General features: G+C 46.5%; 1 protein-coding gene across 1 annotated transcript in view; it reads right to left on the bottom strand.

The window, feature by feature from the left end:
• Positions 1 to 18134, bottom strand: part of LOC134336618 (unconventional myosin-XV-like) — a 315256-nt gene that overhangs the window by 42232 nt on the left and 254890 nt on the right. The window contains exons 31-35 of the mRNA XM_063030961.1: positions 16649 to 16812; positions 13794 to 13866; positions 11119 to 11328; positions 7481 to 7596; positions 95 to 180 (exon numbers count right to left, since the gene is read on the bottom strand). Of these exons, the coding sequence (XP_062887031.1) occupies positions 95 to 180; positions 7481 to 7596; positions 11119 to 11328; positions 13794 to 13866; positions 16649 to 16812 (649 nt within the window). The remainder of the gene's footprint in view (positions 1 to 94; positions 181 to 7480; positions 7597 to 11118; positions 11329 to 13793; positions 13867 to 16648; positions 16813 to 18134) is intronic.

Raw genomic sequence — 18134 nt, 5'->3', positions numbered from 1 at the left:
CATTCAGTACCCAATCCCCACCTTGGTATGTACCCCCTATCAGCTTTTGTCTCCACCTTCACTCAGTCAGCTCATCTCTGCACTCTACACTTACCCCTCCTCCATGCGAGAACACTGAGCCGAATAGATTGTCCACATAGTTTTCATACGCAGGTATAGTCTCGGACTTTGTTAAGGAGTCTGTGAAGGAACGAACAACAGCAGAATTGCCATTTGAAAATATGGGTCATATTTTCTTTCTCGGAGCACCAACTCACACAGATGGGCACCGTTCAGTTAATGGTGACATCAATTGGCCCCACTGTCACCTGCATAACCCACTGACTACAGCAATCCACTGGGAGATGGAAGCAGATTAGTAGGTCAAAGGATGGGGCAGTTGGTGTACAGGTAGATGCAGTGTGTGGAGAACTTGTGAGGAAGGATAGGCAGTCGTTGGGGCAAAATTGCAGTCAGTGGGATGGGTTGAAGTGTGTCTATTTTAATGCAACAAGTATCAAGAACAAGGGTGATGAACTTAGAGCATGGGTCAGTACATGGAACTATGATGTTGTGGCCATTATAGACTTGGCTTTCACAAAGGCAGGATTGGCTGCTGAATGTTCCAGAGTTTAGATGTTTCAAAAGGTACAGGGAGGGAGATATAAGAGGTGTTGGGGTGGCATTGATAATCAGAGATTCTCTACTTAGCCAGTGGGGTTGGAAGTGAGAAACAGGAAGAGAGTAATTACTCCACTGTGAGCATTCTGTAGATCTCCCAGTGGCAACAAATACACAGTGGAACAGACGAAGAGGCATATGTTTGGAATGGTGCAAAAATAACAGGGTTGTTGTCATGGGGCAATTCAACTTCCCTAATATTGATTGGCACCTCCTTATTGCAAAAGGTTTGGATGGGGTGGAATTTGTTAGGTGTGTCCGAGATTGATTCCTGACTCCATATGTAGACAAGCTGACTAGAGGAGAGGCCATATTGGATCTGGTGTTTGGTAATGAACCAGATCAGGTGTCAGATCTCCCAGTGGGAAAGCATTTCAGAGACAGTGACCACAACTCCCTGACCTTTACGATAGCCTTGGAGAGGAATAGGAGAAGATAGTATGGGAAGGAGTTTAATTGGGGGAGGGGGAATTATAATGCTATAAGGCAGGAGCTGGGGAGCATAAACTGGGAACAGATATACTCAGGGAAAAGCACAACAGAAATGTGGAGGTTGTTAGGGTGCAATTGCATGAAGCTCTGGATAGATTTGTCCCATTGTGGCAGAGAAAGGACAGTAGGGTGAAGGAACCATGGGTGACAAGAGATGTGGAACATCTAGTCAAGAGAAAGAAAGATGCTTGCTAAGGCTTAAGAAGCAAGGATCAGACTGGGCTCTAGAGAGTTACAAGATAGCAAGGAAGGAGCAGAAGAAAGGACTTAGTAGAGCAAGAAGAGGCATGAGAAGGGCTTGATGAGTAGGATTATGGAAAACCACAAGGTGCTCTACACATATTGTATGTGAAGAGCAGGATGGTCAGAGGGAGGATAGGAACAATCAGGGAGAAGCATTAGAGAAGGTAGGGGAGGTCCTTAATATGTACTTTGCTTCAGTATTCACCAGTGAGAGGGACCTCGGTGACAGTGACAACAGAGTAAAACAGGCCGATATGCCAGAACTTGTTGATGTTACGAAAGAAGAACATGCTAGAATATTTGAAAAAACATTAGGAATGGAAAGGTACTGGAGCCAAATGAGTCCTGATGAAGAGACTCAGCTCAAAATGTTGGCTCTTTATTTCTTTCTGCAGATGCTGAGTTCCTCCAGCACTCGGTTACTCTGGATTTCCAGTATCTGCAAAATCTCTTGTGGTCATGATATACTTCAGTTACTACGGAAGGGGAGGAAAGGAACTTCTGTGACCTTGACAATAATCTTTTCATCCTGACGGCCACAGGCTCAGTACCAGATAATTGTTGGTAGCAAGTGTTATTCCTTGGATCAAGAAAGAGAGTCAAGATAACTCTGAAAATGACTTCATTGGTGGGTAATTTATTGGAGAGGATTCTGACAGACAGTATTTTTGATTGTTTGGAGAAGCATTGTCTGATTAGGCATAGTCAGCATGGCTTTGTGAGGGGCAGGTCATGCCTCATTAGTCAGACTGAATTCTTTGAGGACGTGACAAAGCACATTGATGAGGTAGAGCAGTGGGTGAGGTGTGTATGAATAAGGTGAGTAAGGTGTTTGATAGCATTCCACATGGTAGGCTCTTTCAGAAAGTCAGGAGGCTTGGGATCCAGGGAATCTTGTCTGTGTGAATAGAGAACTGGCTTGCCCATAGAAGGCAGGGGGTGGTAGTAGATGGAGAGTATTCTGCCCGGAGATCAGTGACCACCGGTGTTCCACGTGGATCTGTTCTGGGACCCCTGCTCTTTGTGATTTTATAAATGATTTGGATGAGGAAGTGGAAGGGTGGGTTACTTAGTCTGCAGATAACATGAAGGTTGATGGAGTTGTTGATAGTTTAGAGGATTGTTGTAGCTTGCAGTAGGACACTGACAGAATTCAGAGCTAGGTGGAGAAAAGGTAGATGAAGTTCAACCCAAGAAAGAGGAAAGAGATTCATCTTGGAAGGATGAACTTGAAGGCAGAGTAAAGAGTTAGTGGCAGGATTCTTGACAGTGTGGAGGAACAGAGGGATTTTGGGTTCCATATCCATAGATCACTTAAATTTGCCACACAAATTGATAGTGTTGTTAAGGAGGCGTATGGTGCGTTGGCCTTCATTAGTCGCGGGGTAGAGTTCGAAAGCTCTGAGGTAAAAATGTTGCAGCTCTATAAAACCCTGGTTAGATCACACTTGGAATATTGTGTTCACTTCTGGTCGTCTCATTATAGGAAAGATGTAGAAGCTGTAAAGAAGATGCAGTGGAGATTTACCAGGACGCTCCCTGTACCGGAGAGTGTGTCTTATGAAGACAGGTTAAGCGAACCAGGGCCTTTCTCTTTGGAGCAAAGGAGGATGAGAAGTGACTTGACAGAAGTGTACAAAATAATAAGAGGCATAGATAGTGTGGATAGCCAGAGACTTTTCCCTAGGGCAGAAATGACTAATATGAGGGGGAATAATTTTAAGGTGTTTGGAGGAAGGTATAGGGGAGTGTCAGAAGTGGATATTTTACACAGAGAGTGGTGGGTACAAGGATTGCCTTGCCAGGGGTGGTGGTAGAGGCAGGTACATTAGGCACATTTAAGAAACACTTAGATAGTCGTATGGATGATGGAAAAATGGAGGGCCATGTAGGAATGAAGGGTTAGATTGATTCTTAATTGGTTGATAGGTTGAAAGCATTGTGGGCTGAAGGCCTGTGATGTTCTATGCTCTTCTACAGTATGTTCAACCCCTCTTCCTGCCGAACCCACCCTAATTCACAGACCCATCACATGGTACACCACATTAAACAAAGGAATCTCACTCCCACCCGTGGGATTACACACCCACTGACCCAAAACCCCTCTCACCCATTCCTACACACACATGATGTTCCCTGGATTGGAGAGGATCAAGAATAAAGAGAGGTTTGAAAATCTTGGATTGTTTCCATGGAGGCTGAGGAGGTGACCTCATAGAAAGTGATAAAGTTATGAGATGGGTAGGACAGCCAGGGGCTGGCTGGTGGTGCAGTGGCAACAACACTGAATTTCAGGGCAGGTGGTCCCGGGTTCAAACCCAGCCAGGTCCCAACCTGGGCAGCAGCGTGGAAAAAGGCCTGGCAATCTACTTCTGTATCTTGTGGACCCTTTGGTTCATGAGGTCACCAAGAGTTGAACTCGACTGAACAACAACAAGACAGCCGGAGTCTTTTTCCCAGGGTGGAAATGTCAAGTACTAGAGGGCATAAATTTATGGTGAGAGGGGGATAGCCACACTCATCACCCATCCCTGGGGCGCCTCCATTGCCACACCCATCAATCCACGAGGCACCTCCCTCACCCATCCCTGAGGCACCTCCATCACCCATCCCTGAGGAATCTCCATTGCCCATCTCTGAGGCAGCTCCATCACCCATCCCTGAGGCAGCTCCATCACCCATCCCTGAGGCGCCTCCATCACCCATCCCTGAGGCAGCTCCATCACCCATCCCTGAGGCTCCTCCATCACCCATCCCTGAGGCGCCTCCATCACCATCCCTGAGGCGCCTCCATCACCCATCCCTGAGGCAGCTCCATTGCCCATCCCTGAGGCAGCTCTATCACCCATCCCTGAGGCACCTCCATCACCCATCCCTGAGGTGCCTCCATCACCCATCCCTAAGGCGCCTCCATCACCCATCCCTAAGGCAGCTCCATCACCCATCCCTGAGGCACCTCCATCACCCATCCCTGAGGCACCTCCATCACCCATCCCTAAGGCAGCTCCATCACCCATCCCTGAGGAATCTCCATTGCCCATCCCTGAGGCACCTCCATCACCCATCCCTGAGGCACCTCCATCACCCATCCCTGAGGCAGCTCCATCACCCATCCCTGAGGCGCCTCCATCACCCATCCCTGAGGCAGCTCCAACACCCATCCCTGAGGAACCTCCCTCACCCATTCCTGAGGAATCTCCATTGCCCATCCCTGAGGCGCCTCCATCACCCATCCCTGAGGAATCTCCATTGCCCATCCCTGAGGCAGCTCCATCACCCATCCCTGAGGCGCCTCCATCACCCATCCCTGAGGCAGCTCCATCACCCATCCCTGAGGCAGCTCCATCACCCATCCCTGAGGCACCTCCATCACCCATCCCTGAGGAATCTCCATTGCCCATCCCTAGGCAGCTCCATCACCCATCCCTGAGGCACCTCCATCACCCATACCTAAGGCAGCTCCATCACCCATCCCTGAGGAATCTCCATCACCCATCCCTGAGGCACCTCCATCACCCATCCCTGAGGCAGCTCCATCACCCATCCCTGAGGCGCCTCCATTGCCACACCCATCAATCCCCGAGGCACCTCCCTCACCCATCCCTGAGGCACCTCCATCACCCATCCCTGAGGAATCTCCATTGCCCATCTCTGAGGCAGCTCCATCACCCATCCCTGAGGCGCCTCCATCACCCATCCCTAAGGCGCCTCCATCACCCATCCCTAAGGCAGCTCCATCACCCATCCCTGAGGCACCTCCATCACCCATCCCTGAGGCACCTCCATCACCCATCCCTGAGGCACCTCCATCACCCATCCCTAAGGCAGCTCCATCACCCATCCCTGAGGAATCTCCATTGCCCATCCCTGAGGCACCTCCATCACCCATCCCTGAGGCACCTCCATCACCCATCCCTGAGGCAGCTCCATCACCCATCCCTGAGGCGCCTCCATCACCCATCCCTGAGGCAGCTCCAACACCCATCCCTGAGGCACCTCCATCACCCATCCCTGAGGAATCTCCCTCACCCATTCCTGAGGAATCTCCATTGCCCATCCCTGAGGCGCCTCCATCACCCATCCCTGAGGAATCTCCATTGCCCATCCCTGAGGCAGCTCCATCACCCATCCCTGAGGTGCCTCCATCACCCATCCCTGAGGCAGCTCCATCACCCATCCCTGAGGCAGCTCCATCACCCATCCCTGAGGCACCTCCATCACCCATCCCTGAGGAATCTCCATTGCCCATCCCTAGGCAGCTCCATCACCCATCCCTGAGGCACCTCCATCACCCATCCCTAAGGCAGCTCCATCACCCATCCCTGAGGAATCTCCATCACCCATCCCTGAGGCACCTCCATCACCCATCCCTGAGGCAGCTCCAACACCCATCCCTGAGGCTCCTCCATCACCCATCCCTGAGGAATCTCCATCACCCATCCCTGAGGCGCCTCCATCACCCATCCCTGAGGAATCTCCATTGCCCATCCCTGAGGCAGCTCCATCACCCATCCCTGAGGCAGCTCCATCACCCATCCCTGAGGCACCTCCATCACCCATCCCTGAGGCAGCTCCATCACCCATCCCTGAGGAATCTCCATTGCCCATCCCTGAGGCAGCTCCATCACCCATCCCTGAGGCAGCTCCATAACCCATCCCTGAGGAATCTCCATTGCCCATCCCTGAGGCAGCCCCATCACCCATCCCTGAGGCAGCTCCATCACCCATCCCTGAGGAATCTCCATTGCCCATCCCTGAGGCAGCTCCAACACCCATCTCTGAGATGCCTCCATCACCCATCCCTGAGGCACCTCCATTGCCCATCCCTGAGGCAGCCCCGGGAAACTCAGAAAAGATTCAGTGAAGAGGCAGGAGTGGGGTGGTGAAGAGAGGGTGGGGGGGTGGGGCTGCACAGCCTGCAGAGTGTGATGGGACTTGTTGAGCTGGGAACTTTCTGCTAATTAATTGGGATACGGTTTCAAACAGAAATTTAGTTTAATGTTCAAGCTGATGCCAAACCAGGATCCTGCTGAAGTCAGGTCGAGAACAGTGCGGAGATAGTTTACACCAGCTGATTGCAGCTGCCAACCTGTTGCTGTGCAGGGCTCACAGAAGGGTCTCTACCCTTCGAGACTCCTCCCAGCATCCAGATAACATCAGTACACACTGCACAGCAGCTACTGTGGGGAAGGCAAACCTGAAGGAGCAGGAGATCCAGGAAGCACACAGTAGGAGTGAGGTTCTGGGTAGCAGGAGCTCAGGGGACCATCAGATCACTGCTGGAAGTAGGAAGAGGCTACAGGAAAGCCCTCGGAGTGGCGATCCCGGACAATGCAGCGGCGCAATGTACGTTGTGTGGAGACGCTGCTCTCTGATGCACGTACCGTACTCTCTCCTCAGATGGTATAAAAGGAAGTGGCTACTCTGTGTCTAATAATTCTTCTTATATGGATTAAAAAGAAAGGACAAGAAAATAGGTCACCTGGATTTTCTGCAATCCAGAGCCTCACTGCTTTCGAGCTGATCATCTTCCTCCCTCTAGAGAGAAGGCCAGAAAGGCACAAAGAAGTTCGAGAGCCGGAGATCTTGACACTACAGCTGTAGACTCAATACGCTGTGACTGGACAGCACTGTTTATATATTTCTAATTTATTTTTTATATTAACTAAGTTTATTCTTGAAATACAAAAATTCAAGAGCAGAGGCTGTTTATAATCTGAGCAGTATGCTACTGACAGTCTTTGATTATGATCACAGCATCCTCTCCAGTACACGCCCTCTCTACTCAATATAACAGCAGTCTTTACAAGCAAATACCTTCTGGTTTGTCTTCGCAGGGGAAAAGGAGAGGTCACACTTTTACTCTTAGAGAAGGGGAGTCTTGTGATCAGGAACAGAGGAGGAGATGTTGGAAGTAGCAGGGAAAATGGGAAGAGCAGGGGAGGAAAATCGATGATGACCAAACACCAATCACTGATTAATCATCAATAACAGCAGATGAGACCACCCCCACTGCTAAAGGCATCACATTAGACTGAGCGCGAAAACCAGCTACTTGTCCCATCTTTATCTTTGGTTTACTTACGAGCATACACATGTGATTCAGCTTCAGAGCTGTTGTAGGGTAACACTGCCGGAGGCAGAGGCGGTGCCTGTATGTTGGGTGCTGGAGGAATATATCCTTCATTGAACTCGAGTGACCTACCGAAACACAGTTCACAATGCTCAGTATGGAAAGCACAAGCAAAAAATACTCAATGCAGCAGTAGTTTCGCACAATACCCAGCAGTGGTTACCCTTGGAAAGTCTGATGCCTCACCCAGGGGAGTGCCCAATACACAGGAATTCTGATTCCTACATTAGAGAAGGTTCAATGCCCAATGGTTTTGATACACCACCCTGGGGAACTAACTATTGAGGTGTTTAAAATTGTTTCGATCAATTTTATAAAACTAGGCACTCAGTACAAAATTAAGAAGATCATGTTAAACCTTCTGTGACCACTCTTCTTCTCAAATTAGGTTGTGGTAAACCATATATATAGGTTGTAACTGGGTTAACTGTCTGGACAGGCCCCTCGACTGACTGCCCCTGTGGCTCCTCCCACAGAGCCCTGAATAAAGGCGTTTTCGCCCTGCTCTTCCCCCTCAGACCAGGGGCAGACACTCAGCATGGAGGTCACAGCTGACTGCGAATAAAAGCCTTTCAGTATTTACCCTACTTCAGTCCTTTGGAATTATTGAAGGAGCTTCATAAGTATTGCTTTCAGTTCTGGGGCTTATCATCTAAGAAGCTGGTCAAAGGCTTTGGACAGAGTATACAGAGGAGGTTAACAGGATATCACCAGGGAGGACTGTGAAGATCTGAGTGCTACAGAGCTGTGGAGAAGGTGCTAGAAGGATGTTTCAGGCTGAGTAGATTTTTTTATGACCGGTACTGACACAAACAGCCTCCTTCTATTTTCCATAACTTCCTGCAGGCATTTAGTTAAGTGAAGGTTAGAGAAGCAAGGTGTTCTCCTTAGACTGGTGGGTTTAGGGAAAGGTAAAAGAGGGATTGGGGGGGACTCCGCCTGCTGCTTAATGGAGTAACACACTATTTCTGTGGCTGCCTTTAATTCTTCCTTTTCCCCAGTTTAAACTCCGAATTTTTAACTTTTATTTGTCGGATCTTAGAAGGGAATAGTTGTCATTACGTCACAATCTTTAAGAAGTGGAAAGTAGCTTTCTGAATCCAGCAATGGAAAGGGAAAAACTTTGAAAGAAAAATCAGAAGATATGCTGGGCTGACCATTTAGAACATGCGTTGATGGCTCTAGACAAGAAAATAGATAATAACACCTCTGAGATGATGTCGTTTTGACAGAGTTTTCAGTTCATAGAGGAAAATATTATTTCCTTGAATTCTGAACTTAAAGAGTCGAAGCGTCAGTTAGCAGGTATTTCAGCCCGCTTGGAACAGGCTCAATGCAAGATTATCGTCAGAGTAACATTTGAATTGGTGGACTGAAGGAAGGATCCGAAAGTGGGGATTTATTGGACTATTTTGCTAATTTGTTTCAATCTCTATTCTACCTCAGCCTCCCGATATTGAACGAGCGCATAGAATTTTCACTTTGAAATCTCAAGATCCGAATAAACCAAGGTCAGTTTTGGTCAGTTTTCTTCATTTCAAAGTTAAAGACAAAATCATAAATTATGCAAGGAAACACAGAGTTTTTAAATTCAAGGGCTCCAAGATTCGTTTTTATGAAGATTATCCATGGGAAGTTATGGAACAGCAGTTCAAATTCATTCCAGCTATGAAGATAGCCCACGATAAGGGATTATTCCCAACACTTCCTATCCAGCCCGATTAAATTATTTCCTAAAGATTCGACTCCACGTGTTTTTTTGGATCCCAAAGTGGCATTGGACTACGTTAATTCTATTTTGGAGGTGGCCGAGGTTTGAATGGTATTAGGTCTGCTGAAAAATTCTCTGAAAGAAGACAAGCTTTGAAGATTTCTGATATGTTGAAGATATCCTTTGATCGATGGGCCATTTAAAGAAGATGTGAACTTCTTGATTTGACTGATGAGTGACTTTTCCGAAATCTGTTTGAATTAACACAGCAGACAGATTGTTAACTGGTTTGATTATTTGTTTTTATTCTTCCTTTTCTTCATTAATTAAGAGGGATTGAAAATAATGAAAGTTATTGATAGAGCAAAGGAAGGGGAACTGTCAGTGGCTCCAGTAACTGGAGGGTAAAGGTTTAACATAATTAACTAAAATATTAGAGCAACGTGGAGAAATATATTCACAAAGACAGTTTGCTACAATATGGAGTGACCTTTGTGACAATGGAATCATTTTATGTTGGAGCTTTCAAAGCACAGTGAAACTATTAGAAATAATTCTTTTAAATTGTATTTATTCAGAGATGTAGCCCAACGAGCCCTCACCACCCAATTACACCTATGTGTCTAGTAAACCTACTAACCCACCAGCGCCTTTACTTCCTGAGAAAGCTAAAGAAATTTGGCCTGTCCCCTAAAACCCTCACTAATTTTTATAGATGCACCGTAGAAAGCATTCTTCTAGGGTGCATCACAACCTGGTACGGAAGTTGTCCTGTCCAAGACCGAAAGAAGCTGCAGAAGATCGTGAACACAGTGCAGCACATCACACAAACCAATCTTCCGTCCGTGGACTCACTTCACACCGCACGCTGTCGGAGCAGTGCTGCCAGGATAATCAAGGACACCACCCACCCAGCCAACACACTTTTCGTCCCTCTTCCCTCCGGGAGAAGGCTCAGGAGCTTGAAGACTTGTACGGCCAGATTTGGGAACAGCTTCCTCCCAACTGTGATAAGACTGCTGAATGGATCCTGACCCAGATCTGGGCCATACCCTCCAAATATCCGGACCTGCCTCTCGGTTTTTTTGCACTACCTTACTTTCCATTTTCTATTTTCTATTTATGATTTACAATTTAAATTTTTAATATTTACTATCGATTTGTACTCCAGGGAGTGGGAAGTGCAGAATCAAATATCACTGTGATGATTGTACGTTCTAGTATCAATTGCTTGGCGACAATAAAGTATAAAGTATAACCCGTATGCCTTTGGAATGTGGGAGGAAACCAGAGGGGCTGGAGGAAACCCACATGGTCATGGGGCAAACATACCAACTCCTTACAGACAGCAGCGGAACTGAACTTGCTGCTGCTAGAACAGTATTATGTGAACCGCTGCATTACAATGCCACCCCAAATAGTTGAATATGACTAATTAGTGGTTTCGCAGAGTAGGCTGGCTTTAATAATCAGACCTTTTCAGAGTAATGTTGGGGTGTGAGGCTGATTTACGTGGGTCTTTCACTGGGACAACAGGAGATTGACCCTAATTGTGCTGGAACCATCAATGATTCTGGAATCTTAAGAGGAAAGATGGACAGAGTTTGTGTTGTTGGTATGCAAGAAGCCTTCAATAACACATTCTTGTTCACTATGTAGGCCCATGGCACAGTGGCACAGGTTGGGGTTGTTTGGTATGAGGTGTGATTTGGATGGTTACACTGTTAATGCATGAAATCTGCCTTCCCATATCTGTAAAGAACTAGTTGCTCAAATTAGCTTACTCCCGTCACCTATGCTTCCCAATTACTTTCTGCAGTTAGTGGATTGACTCCAAAGTCCACTGTGACACAGAAACCGGTAGCACTGAGTTACTTACGAATAGCATTCCTCAGAACCCGAATGGCGATCATAAGCATCCTCATTCTGTTGTGAATAGAAAAGAGGGGCTGGTGGCTGAGCTGTGAGTAAGTTCTTTCCTTCGATTTCAGCAATGAGATCCATGACAAAATCGCAGCCAAGCATATCTCTCCATTCCTCTCCAATGTGCATGGACACCGTCCATCCTCTCTGCTCATCCTGCTGGCCCCTAGGGACACAAAGGAAAAACATCCAGGTATAGCTTAACACATACACAAAGGCATTATTTCTCAAGAGGCTGAAACATAGAGAGCAGGTGGTTTTGCTACCATTCCCAAACCTAATCATCAACCACACCAATGCCCAGGAATGGAAAAGCCTATAAAAGTAGTGGACACAGCCCAGCCCACCCTCCCCTCCACATTAGCAAGGAGCACTGCCACATCCACCATCAAGGACTCCCATCATCCGGGCCAGGCTCTCTTCTTGCTACAAACATCAGGTAGGAGGTCCCACACCACCAGGTTCAGGAACAGTTATTATCTCACAACCATCAGACTCCTGAACCAGCGTGGGTAACTTCACTCACCCCAATGAGCCTCAGGTCCCACACCACCAGGTTCAGGAACAGTTATTATCTCACAACCATCAGACTCCTGAACCAGCGTGGGTAACTTCACTCACCCCAATGAGCCTCAGGTCCCACACCACCAGGTTCAGGAATAGTTATTATCTCACAACCATCAGACTCCTGAACCAGCGTGGGTAACTTCACTCACCCCAATGAGCCTCAGGTCCCACACCACCAGGTTCAGGGACAGTTATTATCTCACAACCATCAGACTCCTGAACCAGTGTGGGTAACTTCACTCACCCCAATGAGCCTCAGGTCCCACACCACCAGGTTCAGGGACAGTTATTATCTCACAACCATCAGACTCCTGAACCAGCGTGGGTAACTTCACTCATCTTAATGCTGAGCTGACTCCACAACTATCAACTCACTTCCAAGGACTCTACAACTCAGGTTCTCAGTATTATTTACTTATTTTTTTTATTGGCATGATTTGTGCTCTTTTGGACAGTGGCTGTTTGTCAGTATTGCTTTATGTTCCTGTAAATACCTGCAAGAAAATGAATCTCAAGGTAGTACTGTATATGGTGACAGATATGTACTTTGATACTTTGAACTTTGAGTATCATGGCATCATAGAGAGTTATGCAGCACAGACAGACGTACGCCCTTTGGCCTATTCACATCTGACGGTTGTGCTCAGGTAGAGTTATTCAGAATCAGAATCGGGTTTATTATCTCCAGCATGTGTCATGAAATTTGTTAACTTTGCAGTAGCAGTACAATGTAATACATAATATTGAAAGAAAAAAAAGCTTCTTTTGGTCAAGTGCAGTAGCCCCCTTCTCCCATACCAGACAGTGATGCAGCCTGTCAGAATGCTCTCCACACAGAAGTTGGAGGAAGTGAAGAACAAATTTGTCAAGATAACTTGGAGGTCAAATTATAACAGCAGGTTGCATTAACTCAGTCCGTGTTTACTAGAGTTTGGAAAGTTAAGGAATGATAAAGTCGAGGCACTTAAACTAGCAATGGAGGATCTGAAAGGAATTTTTGAAATCCACACATGGGACATGGGTAATATCCTTGTGAAGGGGGTGGTGAGCCATCATCTTGCCCTGGTGCCATTCCCGAACTGACCATATTCCCACAGTGTAGCCAGGGAAGGGAGATTAGTGCAATGAAAGAAGATGTGATATATTTTAATGTCAGGATATCATGTGAGTTGGAGACAACCATGAGGTTTCGACTTTCCCAGGTCCTTTCTGGCACGGTCATTCTTGGTGATAGAGGTCACAGTTTTGAACAGTGCCACTGTAAAAACCTTGAGAAGTCGCTGTGCTCCTGTAGACATTACAACAACAGAATGCAGAAGGCAGGTAGGGAGAATATCTAAGGTAGAATATGAGGTGCCAATCAAGTGGCCCGACATGGTTTTGGTTTCTTCAGACTTGTTGGATATGCACTCTTTCAGGCAAATACAGAACATAATTTCATACCTATTCACATTCATTCCTAGTGGAATCCTCCCCTGACCCTCCCCTCCCCTCCAATCACGTGATAGAGGAGTTCTGTGTATGACAATTGCCTCTCAAATTAAGATAACCGTGATAAACTGCCAGCCACACTAACATGTAGAAACGGTAAACTTCACTTCCGATGTATTTACCAGACGCCCACACAGCACCGTCACTGGTCTGTGACAACACTTCACGGCCAATGCCACAGAGCTAAGGTCACCACATTAATGCACTATGCAATGCAAGACTACAGAGACACAAGGCTTACAGAGACAGGTTACAAATCGAACAATAGATGATTATGGTTTTGATTTTGAACTACATTACGTATGTCACTGTGTTTCACCTGTGTTTGTGTTTCTCATGCTGAGTAAAGCTGTGCCTGCATTGGGTATTTTTAATACTGCACGCTGTGCATCATTGCTGAAAGTATCACGGTTGTGACGGGAATTGTTGTATGTGATCTGAGTGTATGTCTGATGGCAGCGGGTGTATCTATACAGAGTGCCCCCACTGGTATAACTCCACTATGTGACTGGCCTACTCTCCCTTTCTCAGGCACATCTGTACACTGGATACCTTGTCAACATTTTCACATACCGGAATTTTAAAATCCAGTTCCCAAGTTCTTCTCCTGTTGTCCAGGACTCCACCTCTGTTGCAAGTGTTTCCTCTGGTGAGAGAAAATGAAGTTAACTGTAAAAGATCTCCAACTGAACCCCTATTTCCAAGCATTTGAGTAGTGGAGGTATAATTTGTCCATCAGTGCCGATCGCCCCATCCTTGACCAAGTATAAATGTCTCTCTCCAGCAGACTTCATCGTGATCATCATGACTCCAGTATCTCTACTATTTTTTAATGCTTCTTAATTGTACACATGATTTTTTTGTGTTCTGTCGCTGAGCAGCAGTGAACCATCTGATTGGCCTATTAGAGATCTCTTTGGGAACTAGTTGACTTGATCAGCATTTCTGATCTGGCTGTTGTTCACGACTGCATTTAATAGAGAAAAAGCAGCCGGGGCAAGAGTGAAACTGGGACCGATAGGGGCGAGTTCAGTGGGGAACCTGTTTCTCTGGTAGGCTACAGGATGTACGGCATATGCAGTCAGTAATGTGCAAGAGGGTACATCTGCACAACACTTCCATATTTCAAATCACTTTTCAGCCAATCCAAAGAAAGAACAAGCCAATAAAAATATTAATACTTTTGGGATCATAGGTTTTACAAATGTGTATAAAATGCTGAAGTCAAGAGAATGCTAATCATTAACACAAGAGACTCTGCAGATGTTGGAAACATTGAGCAACACACAGACAAAATTAAAATACCAAGTAACACACATAAAAGTTGCTGGTGAACGCAGCAGGCCAGGCAGCATCTCTAGGAAGAGGTACAGTCGACGTTTCAGGCTGGAACCCTTCGTCAGGACTAAGTGAAAGAAGAGCTAGTAAGAGATTTGAAAGTGGGAGGGAGAGGGGGAGATTTGAAATGATAGGAGAAGACAAGAGGGGGAGGGATGGAGCCAAGAGCTGGACAGGTGATAGGCAAAGGGGATATGAGAGGATCATGGGACAGGAGGCCGAGGGAGAAAGAAAGGGGGAGGGGTGAAGCCCAGAGGATGGGCAAGGAGTATAGTGAGAGGGACAGAGGGAGAAGAAGGAGAGAGAGAGAAAGAATGTGTGTATATAAATAAATAACGGATGGGGTACAAGGGGGAGGAGGGGCCTTAACGGAGGTTAGAGAAGCCAATGTTCATGCCATCAGGTTGGAGGCTAGCCAGACGGAATACAAGGTGTTGTTCCTCCAACCTGAGTGTGGCTTCATCTTTACAGTAGAGGAGACCATGGATAGACATGTCAGAATGGGAATGGGACGTGGAGTTGAAATGTGTGGCCACTGGGAGATCCTGCTTTCTCTGGCGGACAGAGCGTAGGTGTTCAGCGAACCGGTCTCCCAGTCTGCGCCGGGTTTCGCCAATATATAGAAGGCTGCATCGGGAACACCGGACGCGGTATATATCCCCAGCCAACTCACAGATGAAGTGTCGCCTCACCTGGAAGGACTGTCTGGGGCCCTGAATGGTAGTGAGACCTGGCGTCCCATTCCCATTCTGATATGTCTATCCACGGCCTCCTCTACTGTCAAGATGAAGCCACAATCAGGTTGGAGGAACAACACATTATATTCCGTCTGGGTAGCCTCCAACCTGATGGCATGAACATTGACTTCTCTAACTTCCGTTAATGCCCCTCCTCCCTCCGTACCCCATCTGTTATTTATTTTATATATATATTCTTTTTCTCTCTCTCCTTTTTCTCCCTCTGTCCCTCTCACTATACTCCTTGCCCATCCTCTGGGCTTCACCCCTCCCCCTTTCTTTCTCCCTCGGCCTCCTGTCCCATGATCCTCTCATATCCCTTTTGCCTATCACCTGTCCAGCTCTTGGCTCCATCCCTCCCCCTCCTGTCTTCTCCTATCATTTCGGATCTCCCCCTCCCCCTCCCACTTTCAAATCTCTTACTAGCTCTTCTTTCAGTTAGTCCTGACGAAGGGTCTCGGCCTGAAACGTTGACTGTACCTCTTCCTAGAGGTGCTGCCTGGCCTGCTGCATTCAGCAGCAACTTTTATGTGTGTTGCTTGAATTTCCAGCATCTGCAGATTTCCTCGTGTTTGCGGTTTTAAAATACCGAGTTCTTCTCTAGCTTGTTCACTATGCTAATGTCATGGTGAAGGTTCAGCAGGCAGTCACTGACAGATGTCAAATGATAGCTGAGGCTATTAACATCTGAGGATTTATTTATTCACCTAACTGAGAGGATGGTGAAGATGATACACATTTTGAAGGGGCTTAATAAGATAAGCTGATTACATTGGGATAGGCTTCTATGGGGACTTACCATTATAAATCTGGACACGGATATTTGCAATAGAAAAGTTACCAGGAAAGTCTAATCAAAGTATAATAACTGGTCCAAACTTATGCAGAAATGAATCTACAGAGGAACCACATTTCTTACAGATTTTGATGTTTGCTGTTTCAGTGCATTGTTTATAGAATTTACAAAAATGCAAAACTTCTGCCCACAAACTCTGGACACTATTTCTGTGAAAGTGATTTCAGCAGCAATTCTAATCATACACTGTACTGAGATTAGTGATCAGTGAATCTACTTTCTGTTTCAAGTGTTAAAAAGGAGAGCTGGTTGGAGGATCTTTGTGGGATCTTTGACCTGTATCAGATGGTAAACGAACAAACACTGATGCACAACCTTCTTTTAACACCTTAACCAAACACACCCAATGCATTGCAGTTTCAGGACTGAATTGAAAGAGAATTAGGAACAATAAAGGGTTCCTGTCTTAAAGAGGATCTTTTAACAGTTAATTTATAAAATTATGCATTTCAAGCTGTAAAGCTGAGTCAATGATATTACTGTATTCATGTAAATACCATGAGAGACGTGGATGTCCAGCACCATCTGTCCTCGCCTGTGGTTGGCTGTCCATTCCAGCTGGGTGGGTGGGAAGGCCCTGTTCTGAACGCACTGCATGGCGCTGAGGGCTTTGTGTTGACACACAGCCCTGTACTCTTCCATGATGTGATCGGACACATACCTGCGTGAGAACAACATGTGGTCATTCTGTGTTACTGCAGACCATAGACACAGTCAGGAGACCATCACCTTTCACCTGCTTGACTGCAGGATATTACTACAATAAGGTGAAATCATTTCTATTACAGACAAAAATGAACAATATCGCACCAGCAAGTGGATACAACATGGACCAGACACAGAATAGATCTTTTTGTTCGTCTATTCACACTCTCCCAGCTAAAGTACAATATGGATCAGGTGCCAGTAAATCTGCCAGTGCAGAGCATGGATCATGCTGCAGTTGTAAAATACACTGATAGGTTGTGAATGAAAATAATTCAGTGTTAGTAGGTATGAGGTCATCTACCTACAATTTAAGGACGATTAACTACTGGAGTGCTTTCTAAATGGATCTAAATAACTAGTTAGAGGGCAAAATTCAGAAAGCATTAGAGGACAGGACTAAAAAGGGAATTTAAAAGACTGCTCGAAGTTGGTCTCTGTGTAAGGAAAAGTGAGAAGACATATATTCTGATATGTCCATACATGACCTCCTCGACTGCCACGATGAGGCTAAACTCAGGTTGGAGATGCAACATCTCATATACCGTCTTGGTAGTCTCCAGCCCCTTGGTATGAACATAGAATTCTCTAACTTCCGGTAATTCCCTCCACCTCCCTCCCCCTATCCCTATTTCACTCTACCCCATCCGCCAGCTGCCTATCACCTCCCTCTTGGTTCCGCCTCCTTCTACTACCCATTGTGTTTTCCCCTATTCCTTCTTCACCTTTCCTGCCGATCCCCCCCCCCCGCTTCCCCTCCCCCACCCCTTTATCTTTCCCCTTACTGGTTTTTCACCTGGAACCTACCAGCCTTCTCCTTCCCACCCTCTCCCCACCCTCTTTACAGGGCCTCTGCCTCCTCCCTCTACAGTCCTGACGAAGGGTTCCAGCCCGAAACATTGACTGATCATTTCCACGGATGCTGCCCGACCTGCTGAGTTCCTCCAGCGTGTTGTAAGTGTTGCCAAGAAATATATTACGACTGTAAAGAATTTTAGTTACAAAGTGCACCGGTGCACAGTTATTCACTGTGGGCACCCATCACCAGAAGTATACACTGTGTCAAAGGGCTGCAGCAAGGATTCAATAAATCATATTAGGGTTAAATAATGTGGAAGTGCAGCAGGGGTTTGCTTTGTTAACCCTTGAATAGAGAAGATCTCAGAGAAGGGGAGATGTTCAAATAGTAAAGGTGGTTAAATAATTTAATACAATCACCAATGAGAAAGATGTGACAGAGCAACCAGGTGTGCTGGGTAGTGTTTGGGTTGGTCTAAC

Source organism: Mobula hypostoma, chromosome 22, assembly GCF_963921235.1.
Source record: "Mobula hypostoma chromosome 22, sMobHyp1.1, whole genome shotgun sequence".
NCBI lineage: Eukaryota > Metazoa > Chordata > Chondrichthyes > Myliobatiformes > Myliobatidae > Mobula > Mobula hypostoma.
The sequence above is the reverse complement of the archived record's forward strand: the minus strand, read 5'-3'. Positions and strand labels throughout refer to the sequence as shown.